We start from the raw sequence: 16241 nt of genomic DNA on the forward strand, positions 1-16241 counted from the left end.
GAGTCAAGAGGAAGTTGCCACAGGTTCCAGGCCCAGCGCATGCTCCTCTCTCTGTAGGGCCCTTCTGAAGCCTCTCTGCAGTTTCAGAAGCTCCAGTCCCTTTTGCTCCCCAGCTCTCAGCTACCTCCTTTTCTCCCATGCTCTGTGGGGAACAGGGAGGGGCAGTCCCCGGGGAACATGAGACACCAGCCCTTTACACAGAGCTTCCTGATATCCATTTACTCAACATCAGTTACTGAGGGCCAGTCACATGCCAGACATTCTGTTGGGGGCTGAGGAAATGGAGGTGTGTACGATGCTCTTTAGAAGTCTGTGGTCAACTCAGGAAAATAGAAGCCAGCATAAAGATGCAATCTAAAGAGTTTATAGTAAGCGTTTCAGGAGGGCTGAGCACAGGGTACTGTGGGACCTGCACAGACAAGGGGTACCCAACCCAACCTTTGGAGGTCAAGGAAGGCTTCCCGGAGGAGGTAATATTTTACCCAGTCTGAAAGAGCTAGCAAGAGTTAGCCAAGTAGAGAAGGCCTAGAAAAAGGGCACTCTAAGACTTGGATAACAACTTATGCAAAGACCAGGAAATCAGCAGGAAGAGAGTGTTAGGAGTCCACAGTTGTCCCAAGGGTGGGATGCTGGTCCCACGAAGGGAGAAAGCTGGAGAGGCAAGGTGCGGCACACCTTCCTCTATGGGCCATGAGTGCTAAGCACAGTGATTGGACTTTATCCCATAGGCAGTTGAGACCAAGTAAAGCATTTCGTGGGATGGGAAATTAATCTGGATCTTAGAAAGGTCTCAGGAGAGCCTGGGTGGCTCAGTCAGTTAGCCTCTGACTTTGACTCAGGTTATAATCTTGTAGTTTGTGAGTTTGAGTCCCACGTCCGGCTCTGTGCTGACAGCTCAACCTGGAGCCTGCTTCGGATTCTGTGTCTCCCTCTCTCTCTGCCCCTCAACCTTCATGCTCTGTCTCTCTCTCTGTCTCAAAACTAAATAAACATCAAGAAAGGTCTCATGTGCATGCACACACACACATGCACACACTCAATCACAACCTGACCCCTGCATCACAGTCCTTGCATGGACAATCAGCCAGCTGGCAAAGGATACACGATCTTGTTCTGGAAACGATCATACTTGGAAAGCATCACCGTGCAAGCCCCGCAGCCCCCTTCTCCACAGCCCAGCTTGGTCCCACTCAGCCCCACTGGATGGTCAAGGGTTAAGGAACATGAACTCACAGAAGTGTCTTTGCTGGGCTGCTGGGAAGTGCATGTGCAGAGCCAGCTATCGCCCCACATAGGCTCAAGCCCCTCAACCCAAGGAGGCAGCAGACCCACACAACCTCTGCCTCCAGAAAAGGCTGCACTGCACTCCAGAAGGCAGAGAATGGGATCATCCCCAATGCACAGAAGAAAGGTATCAAGGTCCCATCAGACAGCCCCCAAGTATTCCCTGGGACTGGGGTCCCACTGCTCTCCGATCCTGGAGATTTTTCTTGACTGCAGGGTCTTCCTGGCATGCTCTTCTAGGCTCCCAACCCTGTGGTCTCACTGAGCCGGTGAATCTGGCACCTCAAAGGCTGAGCATGTGGGGTAGCCCTCACATCACCCCAGCTGGGTATTCAATAAAACCACTACCGCCTGAAAGAGACTTTGATCTATTCTGGGACCTACTGAGTCTCACCTCTTCACCTTGAACCTTTTGGGTTGATGAAGTCCAGGAACCAAAATGAGGGTTGGATGAGGAGCTTTTGAATATCCACCCATAGGCTATGTGAACATAAATTAAAAGGAAGATTCTTTGAGGTTGCAGACCACTATTGGAGCCATCTCTTACATACACTGGCAGAAATTGATAACTTTCAGTTTGCTAACATGCCTAAGGAATAGGCCAGACTTGCCCTCTCCAGATGGAAAATCCAGGACAAAGTACACGAGAGCCAGACACCATCTGATAAGAGGTGAGTGAACTAGAGGTAAGGCCATGGACTTCAGACTTTTTTCTGTGGGAACTGAAAAAATCCTTTGTTGTCCCAGGACATATCACCTGAATGAGCCACTGGACATCCCTGCCCCTGGGGTGAGAGGAGGTCAGGATGAGCATCATCCCGGCAACCAACCCTGAATAGTTTCCAGTATGGTCGGGAGGTTAAGAGCCTGGCTCTGGGCTTTAGCCTGGGCTCTGTTAGCATTTGCCCAGAACATGAGCAAGAAGCAGGACCTTCTCATGTGCCAGCCTCACTTCCTCCTCTGTCAAAGGAATGGCTATGGACATCAGTGACATCAGGTATGAAAATCACCTTGAACTCCACCTACATATAGTAAATGTTCTTTAAATGCCAGCTCCTATCATATTTTCTCTGTTGTTTCTGTTCTAGGGTCTCAGAGTACTTTCTTACCTTGAAAGACCACAAGGTATTAGATGTTACAGAACCCTGCCTTCACTGAGGGAAGAGGAGCATCCCAAGGGCCCCTCAGGGCTCCACTGTCCCTTGCCTCCTGGGGCCCACCATCTCCACAATGGATGGCACCTCTATACAGTTCCCCAGCTCAGGCATCCTTTCCCAAAGAACACCCTTTCCTCCGACCTTCCCTCCGCCTTCACAGAACTGGGAAGATTGCCAGGAAGCCCTCTATGGGTCCGCAGGGATCTCCTGAGGAAGGCCCCCTCCTCAAGGGGAATGGCGGTGAAGCTTAACCAGGGCTAATGAGGGCCATTCACAGCTCTTCATTTTACACGCCCTGGATTAAACTCTGGCATCACTTGAGTCTTACCTGGAAGAGATCTTAAGAAATATCAGGAAGAATCCTCTCAGTGGACAGCAGATAATTTTACTCCTGGAAGGTTCAGATGACTTCCCAGAGTCACACAGCTACTGAGTGACAGAGCTACAATACAGGGGCCCAGAGCCAGACTCTAGGGCTCTGTCCTCCACACTTCACGGCCTCCCACCCATCACTAGAAAGTGACATAAGGCCTAGAGAATGAGTCCCCATCGCCCCCTCCCCCTCCAAAGTCAGGATACATTTTCTTCTCAGGTAGGCCAAAAGGGTTGTTTCTGGGTCCGCATTCTTCTCCACCACCTATAAGAGTAAAAACAAAAAGAAAAGATATCCTAGGTATACTTAGCCACTGTCTTGCCCAAGAATCTGTGGAGTTAATAGGGATGTGCTAAATATATCATGAAAACCAAGGTCTTTTTCTTGATAATTCCACAAGAATGAACATACGAACTACAAGCCGTTCTGTGTACATGCGGATATTCTCCAATTCTAAAATTCTACCTTAGTGCTTTGCTCTGGACCTACCACAGAGGGCTTAGGTATTGCGCCTGCCATGTTGGGCTGGCCAAGGCAGAGCCCCCTTAAAGTCAAACATCGCATTTCCAGCTGTTAGGTCACACCTGTGAATGCCAGGGACAACTAAGAATGGCAGCATGCAGGTCTCTGGCTATGCCTCCCAGCATGTACATTCTCAGAAAGTAGAGAGCCGGTCTGTTGGCCTGTGTTCACAGGGAGTATTGTGTGTGTTGGGCTAGCACAGTCAATAACATCAACACATGTGAGATGTGGAGGAGATCTCAACCCAAAGGTCCACAAATGATATATTCAACAAGATGAAAATGTGGCCTACAAAGTGAGGTACCAGTTTTCAATGCAAATAGTCTAAGGAAATCCATGACAACCTGTTTCACTACTCACATTCATCATATGTTGTCAAGGGTAATAGGTTTGGGTGATTGGGATGATTAAAGAGAGAGAATTTGTGACAAGAATTTCTTTCCAGAGAATGGTACTGTGAGACTTACATCTTCTTAAGCTTGAGGAGAGGAGGTATCTCACGCCTCAAACTTTGTGAGGGGGCTTCCATAGCCCTATATGTGAAGCTAACATACAGCCCTTGTAGACAGGGGATATAGCGGTCTGCATATCTAAAAGCTAGAGATAGGCTTACAGAAGAAGAAATGGCAGCATTGGAATTGGTGAGCACTCTCCGAGTTTGGGAAAGCAGAGGATGTGGAGGGTTGCCTGAGGACCTAGTGTAGTCCATGCAGAAGAGGGAAAGTTGCTGTGGAGTTGTTTAAATCATCCCCAGAATGCTGACTGCAGAGGGTGGTGGGACCTCCAACAGAGTCTGTGTGGAGTAGTCCTCCCTAAACTGGAGACTGAGGAAGAGCTGCAGGCCAGAGGAAAGCACATGTCCGATGTCATGAGACTTGCAGTTGAATGCTCCCATGGTGGGAAGCCATCTTAACCAGCACTGATTAGATGAGAACTTTCTTGCTATCCTCACCTCTCTATCCTGAACTGAGACTGTGTATGGAAACTTAGAAATGACCACAGCACTGCTTTATTGATTAGGAGCAACCCAACAAGTCATAAAACTGACAGAATTTGCCCCTTGAAGAAAGTTTAAAGGAAAGTAGAAAAACAAATTAGCTTTCTTTTATTACACCCCACAGATCCGGTTTGTCCAAAGTCCTGGTTACAAAGTGCACACAAGGAGTTATTTCTTTTCTCTCAGAGAAGTCATAAACACACAAATAAAGATTCCTACCTCCTTTCCTGCAGGAAGAAGCCGCTTAGCTTACTACTACCCCCCAAATTGTAGCTTCTGCTTACCGTCCAATTCGGTTTTCATCACATCTGTCCCCTGTTCTGTGCCTTCCGTGCCTTCCCATATGTTCAAGATAACATCCAAGTTCTTTAGACTGTCTTCCAAGGCCTTTTTCCATTATGTTACTAACCTTCATTTCCAGCCTTTTCCTCTTCTACTTTCCTGACAATCTAGACTTTATACTCCAGTGAAACCTCTCCGGCAAAGACTTTTTATATCACTCCAGGCACACCTGGTCCCACCTTCCTTGAATTCCTACAGAGAATGGCTGTGCCACCTCACAGCACGGCCACAGGGTTGCTCCGGCAAATACCACAGAATCCTCTCTTGACAGGGCCAGTGGGCATTCTGAAGGACAAACGCTTCATGGGGATATGAGCTTAGGAAATGCTGGGTTCAGCAGATTGCTCTGATAAAATTTAAGCATCAAAACAAATAATAGCTCTAATGGGTTATAACCCATTAAATAAAACTAAAACTAATGAGTCCAAAGTGGTAACTAATAAATAAACAGACTGGAGAGAAAGAAAGTTCTTTCTGACAGAAGAGTTCCAACTAATGAATACAGTTAGCCTAATATTGCAATCAGCACAATAACTGACCAAGTCAAGAAACATCAATGGGAGCTAAAACTAGTGGGTGAAAGCTTGATGATCAAGATAGTTTCACAGACTCAGAGGATCTTCTCATGGATTATTGATTAACTCTAAAGAGTAAAAAAGTAATCTTACATTAGAGAAAACTGGTGGATGCCACCATAACCAAGTGATCAGAGTTTGCATCCCAAATAATGGAGGAGACTGACACCATGTGCCTCCTGATGCAACGCACTGAGAACCACTTATCGCTTCTCTGGAATTCCTGCCCAAAATGCAGACTCTGAATCTAATCATAAGAAAGCATGACACAAACTCAAAATGAGAGACATTCTAAGAAATAATGGTCTAGTCTCTTCATAAACTTCAGTGTCACAAAAGACAAAGAAAGCTAAGGAGCCATTCTGGCTCAAGGGAAACTAACAGACATGGCAACCAACTGCCAGAGTATGACCCTGGGTCCCGGGCTTGGGACCCTGCCGTGGTATGACCCTGGGACCCTAGGAGAAGTTAAAAATGACATTATTGGGGACGTTGGAATATGCTGCAGAGGGGTGGCAGATTAGATAATACTGTTATGTCAATACCACATTCCCTGATTTTTAGAGACACTGGCTCTATAAGAATATTCTTACGCTTGGTTTAAGAGGTAAAATGGCATTATATCAGAAATTTACCCTCAAATGGTTCAAGAAGAAAATTGTATACTCTATGTATTTATTCCTATAATTACATACATAAATAAATATATAAAATTAATTAGGTACTTATATACATCTATATATCTATATGCATATCTATAAATAGATACATAAAAATCTAATACGTGTGTGTACCATATAAACATCTCGACGTGTGTGTGTGCATGTGTGTATGTGTGTGTACATACAGAGAGAGAGAATGACAAAGTTAATGATAAAGTAAAATGTGACAAAATGTTAAGTTGGTGAATGTGAGTAGTCTGTAATATCTCTTTGTATTCTTCTTACAACGTTTTAGGCAAATTTAAGATGATTTCAAAGTGCAAAGTTTACAAACTAAACTTCTTCAGTAGAGGATTTCTAAGGGCTTTTAGTACTCATTCACTCATTCTGTCCTCATTAATTGGGCACCTGTTATGTGCCAACACTGTGCTAAGTGGTTTAAGAAGGCGGGGCGGGGTGAGGGAAATGGGTGATGAGCATTGAGGAGGGCACTTGTTGGGATGAGCACTGGGTGTTGTATGTAAGTGATGAATCGTGGGAATCTACCCCCAAAACCAAGAGCACACTGTATATACTGTATGTTAGCTAACTTGACCATAAATTATATTAAAAAATAGTAATAAAATAAGATTCGGGAAGGCATTAAAAAAAATAAACAAATACACCCTCTTCTAAAACAGAAAAGGTATATCTGAAAAGAGGATCTCATGGGGAGAGTTTTCTGTGAAACACATTTTGCAATATATTACTTTGCCGAATGAAAATCCTTCTCCTTAACTGGTTCACAAGCTCCTGAATGGCTGATGCCTGGTCTTAGAGATCATATTCCTCCAGTGTGTACATACCCCACAGGCTTAGTCCACAGAGGAGCTTGTAAATGGGGGTGAGTGAGTGAGTGAGTGGAGGCCACTGAGAGGCTCTCCGTAGCTGCCACCTGCTTCTTGTGAGGATCACTCGTGGACACCTTTGGCTGCGCCCCACGTGCCAAAGCTGCCAGATTCCTCCAGGTGCCTCAATCTCCACGAAACAGAGTCACTGCCTCTAGAATCCCGCCCACCAAAATGACTGTCACTACAATAACACCAAAATCCTAGGCAGTTCTTTCTTTCCCTCCAACTCTGACTCTACAACAGAGGATATGACACTGGTCATCAAGGCCCATCAGTGCCACAGAAAACACTTGAGGTATTTGATCAGTGGCATCTTTTTTTTTTTTTTTTTTTTTTTTAATTTTTTTTTTTCAACGCTTTTTATTTATTTTTGGGACAGAGAGAGACAGAGCATGAACGGGGGAGGGGCAGAGAGAGAGGGAGACACAGAATCGGAAACAGGCTCCAGGCTCCGAGCCATCAGCCCAGAGCCTGACGCGGGGCTCGAACTCACGGACCGCGAGATCGTGACCTGGCTGAAGTCGGACGCTTAACCGACTGCGCCACCCAGGCGCCCCGATCAGTGGCATCTTATACCCTGTCCAGAACCCGAGCTGGTGGAGACAGAGTCCTGGACGGTCTCACACAGGGAGAATAAGAGGCTTACATTTAAGAGTGAGTCACTAATTTCTGGGGTGCCTGAGTGGCTCAGTCGGTTAAGTGTCTGAATTTGCCTCAGGTCATGACCTTGCGGTTGGTGGGTTTGAGCCCCGCATCGCGCTCTGTGCTCACAGCCCAGAGCCTGGAGTCTGCTTCAGATTCTATGTGTGTGTGTGTCTCTCTCTCTGCCCTCCCCCGCTCATTCTCTCTCTCTCTCTCTCTCTCTCTCTCTCTCTCTCTCTCTCTCTACTTCAGGAATAAACATTAAAAATTTAAAAGAAAAAAAAGAGTGAGTCACCAATTCCAGCGGCTTCTCTGGTAAGTTCTCTGCATAATATCCAACACCAAAAGAGTTAGATATAGAAAGATCTTGGAAATAGAAATGGAAACAAACTTATTCACAGCTGCCTTGATCTGCCTGGGAATCCCTGCTTGGTCTTGTTTCCCAAGCAATGCTTTCACCTCATCACTTCTTATACTGCCTCTCCCCCTTTCTAGCAGATTCTCAAGAGGCCACAGGTTTATAACTTACAAACCTGAGTATGCATCACAGACACTGACAATAGGAAAAGCTTCCAGGGATAGTAGGGTTTGATGTGATGAGACCATCTAGAAACTTGAAATTGCTCTTCTAAAGTGAAACTAAAATACGTGGGACACAGCTTTACCAAGCCAGTTGGACCCTGAAATGTCCTTTTCAGATCCAGTGGGTCACAGCATACCATCCCTAAAGAAGAGCAGAATCTTGTCCTGTCACACACAAACTGATGGCATAACAAATAATAAAATCTGAGACTAAGACACAGCCTTGGAAGTCACTGAATCCAGGTGCTCACTCGCAAACATTGACCAGAAAAATTCCACAGAAGATGCTTTGTGCGGGTAACCCTTCCAGAAAGCCAACTCTACTATTTCTTGACACTCTCCAACGCAACCGCTGAGTGCAACAAAGTTGTTGGAAATGTCAGATGCCAAAGTCTCACAAGCGTCAACAGGGAAGTTTGCCCTGCCTCATGGCTAGCTGCCAAATGCCAGTCCTGAAAAGAAATCTACAGGGAGAGACACAAGAACCCGGAAGAAAACGGCTGACCTCATCCTCAGTGCCTCCCGGTGGCAACACTCAAACTGAATCCCACGGTCTTCAGAGCATGGATGTTGCCATGGCTCATGCAATTCCCTTGCTAGTCACGCAAACACATCCTGACAATTTAACCACTACCCGCCCTGTGAAGTACATTTTTGTTCTTGAAAATTACCTCAAACGTCACCCAATCTCTCAACTCAAAAATGCCAATACAGCAAAACAGATAAAACTACCCTTGTTTGGAGGGGGTTGGGCACCTTGGACACATGGCCATTTACAAGATAAAACTATGGCTGTCCTTTTACTGTCCCTCTCATTCCCTACTGGGTTTCCGGAGCAGGCCAGGGTACCCCAGCAGTGGTGGGGGGAAGGGGATGGGACTAGGCACGTGCTTACACCCCTCCACCCCTCACCTGCAGTGAAATTGGCAAAGATTCATAGCCTTGCTGTGCCTGGAAGACTGGTACCCACATCATAAGGCCCCCTCTGCTCCACAACCCCTACCTTCTCCACGTCCCTATGTAAAAATGGAGGTCACCCAAGGGGCAATTTTATCCAAGTAAGAGACTAGAAACATTTATTGCAATACTGGGGAGGGGGAGAGGGGAGAGAAACATGCCCCTTACCGGGAGGAAAAAAACAACAAAAAACTGTGGCTTGCCACAAGTTGTCAGTAAATGTCCTCACAAGTTAGCTGTCACATTTACGTATGTGAAATATCTGAATCAAAGGCTAAGAACATCTTCTATCCCGGTATTAGCAAGAAAACAAGTTCCTGCTCCTTCTCTCAGTAAAGACAACAACGAAAGCCTCAGGGTGTGTTGGAATAAACACAAAGACAGAGGCGTGGTGGGTGACCTCCAGTCTCACCCAGGAAGGACCCTGTGCCCTTTTCCAGCTTTGTGCCAGGGTCTCTGCTGCTGCAGAGTCACTGGCAACTCAGACCGCTCTTCTCGCCTGCCTCCCCCCCACTCCTCTGCCCCTGGAGTGTTTTGACTGTGTTCTAGCTCTGAGAAGGTTTTCTCTCCCCAGTGTTATTCCAAATGCAGCAAGGCTTTGGAGGGAGAGAGAGAAAGAGGGGAGAGAGAGAAAGAGAATAGGAAAGAGAGAACAGGCCTCTTCCAAAGGACAAACTTCCGTTCGGGGGAGCGGAGAAGCCAGACCAAAGGCCAGCTGGATCTTACCTTTTTGCCATTCACAAAGAAAACCAACTCATCCACTGTCATTGTTACAGGATGGGGTGTGGGCCCCCTGCCTCCAGATGCTTTGCTCCCAAGAGGCACCAGCAGGTATGGCCCCTTGACAACTTGGAAACTACACCTCCCAGTAAAATGAAACCTGGCCAGCCAATGGGAAGAAACCAGCCTAGAGCCTCAGGGCACAGGGTGTTCTTGGCAAAAGCTAGGTTTACATAATCAAGAAAAATGCAAACACTCCTACATGGTAAATCGCCCTCCCCACACCTGTGTCAAAGAGCACAGTGGAAGGACCATGAAGAAACCCAGAAACCGGGAAGGGGAGGGCCTTGCCGCCAGGTGACCTGCTGTCATTAGCACTGCCCTCATGGAGCCTGCTTCTTCTCCCCGCTGCTGCAGCCACAGAAGGAAGAAGGGCCATGTGCAGAGCCACGGTAGTAGAAATGACCCACACCCTCCACGTCCACACTTGTCATTTTACCATTCAGGTTTACAGCAACCCAGACTCAGCACTTAGACAAAGGACTCATTCTCCCACAGCCTGGAGGACCACAGGGGTCACAAGCCACGGAGCCCAGTGATCCAGAAGCAAAACCTAGCATTGGACCTCAGCATTGTTGTCTTCAGAACTCAGCTGGTTTCATCCTGTAAATGGGTATATGCATGACCCCAAGAGCTGAGTGCCTGAGAGGCAAATGATACGTTTTAGTAGTACTCGGTAAGTTTGCCAAGAACCCAAATATTTCCAACTATTGCACCTGTATTCTCAACAGCACAACAAAAATCATCCTGATAACAAACGATTTTTGAAGTTTTTCCTTTGTTTATTTCTCTCAGGGAAAGGCCTCTCATTGGCTCCCAGAGTAACTCCTAAGAATATTTCAAAATATCAACAATAAACCAATATCGATATCAATAAATTAAAACAGCCACACCATAGAGGCACAGGCCAACTTAACACAGAGCTGAAAGCCTTCTCCCATCCAGTATCAATTTCTGGTGTGAACACACCTGAACGTCGCCCACCTGGACAGCGCCATAGGCTCTCTGTGGTCAGCACCCACCTGTGCCTCCCAGCTCACACACATGCACACACACGAGTGTTCCCGCCCGTCTTCTTCAGTCCTCTAACAACGCACATGGCTACTCAGCCAGCCTCTCTGAAGGAGGTCACTTGAAGGAGGTCACTTCCCCTGAGCCCCTCGCAGGCTACCTGGAGAAGAAAGGAGGATCAGGCAGAAATAGTCGGTGTAGCAACAGCTCACTGAAACCGCAGACTGCCAGGACACTGTCAACACATGCCCTCTTGCTCCACAGACTTTATTTAAGCAGGAGACGAAATCTCACTTGTAGGGTGACCAAGCGTCCCTGTGTGGTCCCCACTACCCTGCTTTAAACACTGATACTGGGACCAACCTCTCAGTCCAGGACAAAGTGGGATGACCCGTCACCATAAAACAATGGTTCTTAACTGGGGGGTTGGGGGGAGGAGATATTCTCATGTCCTTACCATGACTGAGAGGTGCTACTGGCATCTAGTGGATAAGAAATTGGGGACTGGGGATGCTACTAAACACCCTGCAATGCAGAGGACAGCCGCCCCCCCCCCCCCACGCCACACACACACACACACACACACAACAGAGAATTATCTGGTCTTTAAATGTCAATAGAGGCAAGATTGAGAAGTGCTCCAAAAGGAAGAAGGAGGAAGGAGGTGGGGAGAGGTAGAAGGACTGAGTCTGGGTGGTATTTCATACTAGGGCAATACTCCCTGACCACACTCACATCTCTGTGGTTGACAGGCTTTTCCTCTATCCACTGATCCAACCAGTTTTGCAAGCCCTTTGCTTCCTCCTGGCTAGACTGCAGCCAAAGTCCTAGGAGACTCTCAATGTGAAGGTGGGGGGCAGAGGAAAGAGCTCAGTGTTGAGGGTTGGGTAATCAGGCTTAAATAATGGCTCTAGAACTGCTGTGTGACCTTTGGCAAAAATCACTCTCTTGGTCTCAATCTCATTTATGAAATGGGGGTGACTGCCTACTTTGTAAGAATCCCGTCTAGTAAGAATTAAATGAGACCCAGGTTAGGCAGCCGCCCTTCAGCCTGTTTCTCTATCTAGACGTGAAATTCCTCTGTTACTGTGAGCATTAAAAAAACAAAAGTGAAATAAATTTTTAATAAGGGCCTTTGTTGTCATTCAGGTTTTATTTCTGTACTAACTATAGTAACTGGTTTATCTCCGTAATACTGAGATTTGGCAAAACTTTGACTTTCTATGGTTGCTCATTATCCAACAGAAAACAAGGACCATTTCCTTCTCTGTAAGTTTTCAACATGTCACAAATTAGAAGAAAACAGTCCAAAGTAAGCATTTCCTCCCCCCACCGCCCCAAGCTGAAGATCTCCTGCATATGCTTTCAATGTTGGGATGAATTCTCAAATTTGGGCTGAATGAATGGGATCTCGGGGCTTGAAATAGGGCCACTACGGCTTACGCTATGTGAACTTACCCTGTTTTCCCTAAAGAATGCCTTGGTTTATAATAGATACTGTGTGGGCACGTGAAGTCTCAAAGTCCACAGAAAAGCCAAATGAGTCCCGAGGCCCCCTGAACAGAAGCATCTTCCCTTCTGGAACAACACTTGTGGGAAAGCACTAGAGTGAAGAATGAAAACACTGCCGAGAGAAGTCCTTATTTCTGGAACAGTGAGCTCCCTTGGGTCCAAGCACCCCCTGGAGGAAAAGCAATTCAGGAGAACTTTTGGAATATCCTCTGGAGGTCTGCTCAGGGCCAGACAACAGCTGTCGAGCCTCTATTACTTTGGAGGGGTTCTCGGGCAGGCAGGCCACACACATGTCCTGGCAGGTCCTGATGCCTGCAGAAGTCCTCCTGCCAGTCCTGAACCAGCCTGGGCTGCCTCACTCCATGGGGGGTCCTTTCTTTGCTTCACACCTGAATTTGCATTTTGATCTGTACCTTAGGGCATTTTCTCTTTTTGTTTTGTTTTTTTTCACTTTTGACAAACTTCACTTGAAAAGAAAAAAACAGGGGTACCTGGGTGGCTCAGTGGGTTAAGCGTCCAACTTCATCTCAGGTCATGATCTTGTGGTTGGTGGGTTCGAGCCCCGTGTCAGGCTCTATGCTAACAGCACAGAACCTGGAGCCTACTTCAGATTCTGTGTCTCCTCCTCTCTCTGCCCTTCCCATGCTCATGCTCTGTCTCTCTCTGTCTCTCAATAGCAAATAAATGATAAGAAAAAAAGAATCACTTGTCTTTCAAAATATTCCATTACTCGAGCTGGGTTTTTTTTTTTTGTTTTTTTGTTTTTGTTTGTTTGTTTGTTTGTTTTTTGCGGGGGGGAGGTGGGTTTCTTTTATGAAGTTTGTTTTTGTTTTTTGTTTCTTTCCTAAGACTGGTCTCCCTCTTAGATATGCTCATGCTGGATTCAAGATTTTGCTATGTTCCCGGAACATCGCTGTGCAGGACCTGCCTTCCCGTGTGCTCCCAGACATCTAGATTGTTATCCAGCCCTAATCACATTCTTGACACCTGAATAGCGTATTATGATTTCATTTGATCTTTATAGCAGCCCTGCAAGATGGGCAGGGAAGTTATTATTATCTCCTCTTTCCAGACAAAGAAGATGAGGGGCAAAGAGGTTGACTTGCCAATAATGCCACAGCACGCTTGTCTGTTACCCACTCCCCAGCAGAGAGATCATCTCTTGGACGGTTCTCCCCTAACGTGGAGCATACACGCAGGACTGTCAGCGTGGCATTCTCAGTGCAGCTGGAATCCAGCCTGCTGGTGGCTGAAGTGTCTTCCACGCCTGGGTGGTGAGCCCCGGGTGGGGGAGCAGAACTGCGTCACTGCTGTGTCGCCGGGACCTAGTGTACTGCCAGGTGTGCAAGAAGGATCAATAAATGCTTATTGGGTGAGCCCACGATGCAAGGCATAGGGTGTATTTTCAGAAATGTCTAAGCCCCTGACTTTTTTCTTGATTCATTAGATTTTTTTTTAGTATAGTTGGCACAGATTACATTGGTTTCAACCATATACGTAGGTATTAAATGCCTCTGTATATTGTGCTGTGCTCACCATAGTCGTAGCTCCCTTCTGTCACCATATGACACTATTACGATATCATTGACTACATTCCCTATGCTGTACTTTTCATCCGCATCACTTATTCGTTCCATAACTAGAAGCCCGCACTGCCCACACCCCTTCACCCATTTGCCCATCCCTCTACCGCCCTCCCCCTGGCAACCAGCAGGTCTCTGTATGGATAGATCTGATTCTGATTTGTGTTTGTTTGTTCACTTCTGTTGTTTCTTTAGATTCCCCATATAACTGAAGTCATATGGTATTTGGCTTTCTCAATCTGACTTTTCTCACTTAGCATAATGCCCACTAGGTCCCCCTGACTCTCATTGAATAACAGAACTTTCTTCCATGTTATTAGCAACATTCAGTTCCTTCCTAGCTCTTTTCCAACTAACCTTCTATTGTTGATATTAGGTAACCAGCTAGTATTCGTCAGCAACAAGTCATCCTTTATTACTTTGGAGGAAATCAACCCTTGATATTCTACACACATCTGGGAAGTAGATCCTTCTAGAATCAAGAAGTTGGTATTATCAAAAAAGGAACTGAGTCAAAACTAAAAGCTTCTGAATTTCACCCTAGGTCAGTTACTGCAGGCACACAAAAGCTCAAGGAATAGAAAAAGCCCAGAAGCAATTTAAACCCACTTTATCTGTCTGCATCTGTTATGTTTTTTGATAACGTCTTTTGTACTCAATAAACTCTGTAACCCTGGGGGCATTTGTGGTGAGGACAATATGGGCTTGTCTGGACAGAATGTAAGGTCTCTCTTTCCAATCTGAGAGCTCCAGCACAAAGCAGGAAGGAGAGTCCTTACTTGTAGCTCATGCAAAGGATCAACTCACATTTGCTATGTAGACAATATGGCCCAATGAGTAGCCATGTAGGAAAATTATTTTCACAATTTGTTTGCACCTCCTATTCCTCTCACCTGACTTGTTTTCCTTATTATCATCTGAAATACTATACAATGTACCTACTTACGTGTTTATTGTCTGCACCCTATTCTCTCTGCACCCAAGAGAATGTAAGTATGGCAGACATGTCTACCTTTTCACCAAATGTTCATGCCCTCCTTCTCTAATGAAGAGTTTCTGCTGGGAGGTCACTCACCATTTCCCATCCCCTTATATGCAAGGGAGCCCTATGACTGGGTTCTCACGAATATAATATGGGCGAATGTGGTGTTCACAATATCTAGGCTCCCAACCTCTCTCTCCCACTGTCTGATCACTAATGTCAATGCCCAGGGTGACCTTGGAAGCCACACACTGAAAATGGCAGAACTTCCTGTCAGCCTAAATACTTTAAAAAGTATAGTAATCTGAGGTGCCTGGGTGGCTGAGTTGGTTAGGCATCCAACTCTTGCTATCAGCTCAGGTCATAATCTCATGGTTTGTGGGTTTGAGCCCTGAGTCAGGCTCTGCGCTGATAGCATGAAGCCTACTTGGGATTCTCTCTCTCTCCTTCCCTCTCTCTACCTCTCCCACCACCCACCTCCTGCTTGTGCATACATGCTTGCTCTCTCTCTCTCTCTCTCAAAATAAACAAATAAACTTAAAAATAAATACAAAAATCTGAGTATTCCCTTCCACCACTCTTGTAGCTATTGGGAAGGAAGATTTTCCCCCTACTATTCAAAGTGATTCTAGATGGTCTAAGAATTAAATTGACAAGAGACAGTTAAACAAGAGAAAAAGAAAAACAAAGTTTAATTACCTGCACACAGAGGACCAATAACAAAATTGAAACCCAAGTAAATGATCAAGCCTGGCAGTATGTCTATTTTTTAGACAAAGAAACAAATGTGTTAGGAACTGATAGGACAAAGAAAACTTATGTTCAAGAGCTTCAGTTGGTAAGGAATTCTAAACAGAATTTGGACTGGGTAGTAAATTAATAAAAATAGCAAGGTTTATACAGTCTTCTTTGCCCTAAATTTCCCCTCTATGGTGACAAAGACGTCTTGGTACAGAGAGGATACCTTTCACAGGGATAATTTATTTCCTGCTTTCTGGAGACAAAGGCTGGGGCGGGGGTGCAGTCAGGATGTTCTTCTTGTTCTGGTTATTTCTTAAATAATTTTAATTCAATAAAATTAATATGCCAAAATGGTAAATTTGGGGGGCAGCTTGCCCTTGGCTCCCACATCATCTAGGTGACTTTATAGAAACAAGAAATAAGTCTGTATTGTGCTTACCCACTGAGATTTCTGGGATTGTCTGTTACAGCACCTAGTATTACATCTACTAATACAATATGTTTGCTAAGGGCAGAGATGTTTATCTGTTTTCTTCAGTAGAAAGCAGAGCCCCCTTGAGTGGAAAACACTACATGGACATGATAGACACAATATTTATTCAAAAAAATACTTGTTGAATAATGAATGAAGAACAAATGAATGAATAAC

At 45.7% G+C, this 16241-nt stretch overlaps 1 protein-coding gene across 2 annotated transcripts in view; it reads right to left on the reverse strand.

Moving 5' to 3' along the window:
• The window catches only part of LOC131484588 (xanthine dehydrogenase/oxidase), a 58501-nt gene extending 48663 nt beyond the window's left edge, over positions 1-9838 (reverse strand). For both annotated transcript variants that reach the window (XM_058682968.1, XM_058682967.1), the window contains exons 1-3: positions 9710-9838; positions 3021-3078; positions 1103-1199 (exon numbers count right to left, since the gene is read on the reverse strand). In XM_058682968.1, coding sequence (XP_058538951.1) covers positions 1103-1199; positions 3021-3078; positions 9710-9751 — 197 coding nt within the window. In that variant the 5' untranslated portion in view covers positions 9752-9838. The remainder of the gene's footprint in view (positions 1-1102; positions 1200-3020; positions 3079-9709) is intronic.
• Between the last annotated feature and the right edge of the window lie 6403 nt (positions 9839-16241).

The sequence above is a fragment of the Neofelis nebulosa genome, chromosome 9 (genome assembly GCF_028018385.1).
Source record: "Neofelis nebulosa isolate mNeoNeb1 chromosome 9, mNeoNeb1.pri, whole genome shotgun sequence".
NCBI classification, from domain to species: domain Eukaryota; kingdom Metazoa; phylum Chordata; class Mammalia; order Carnivora; family Felidae; genus Neofelis; species Neofelis nebulosa.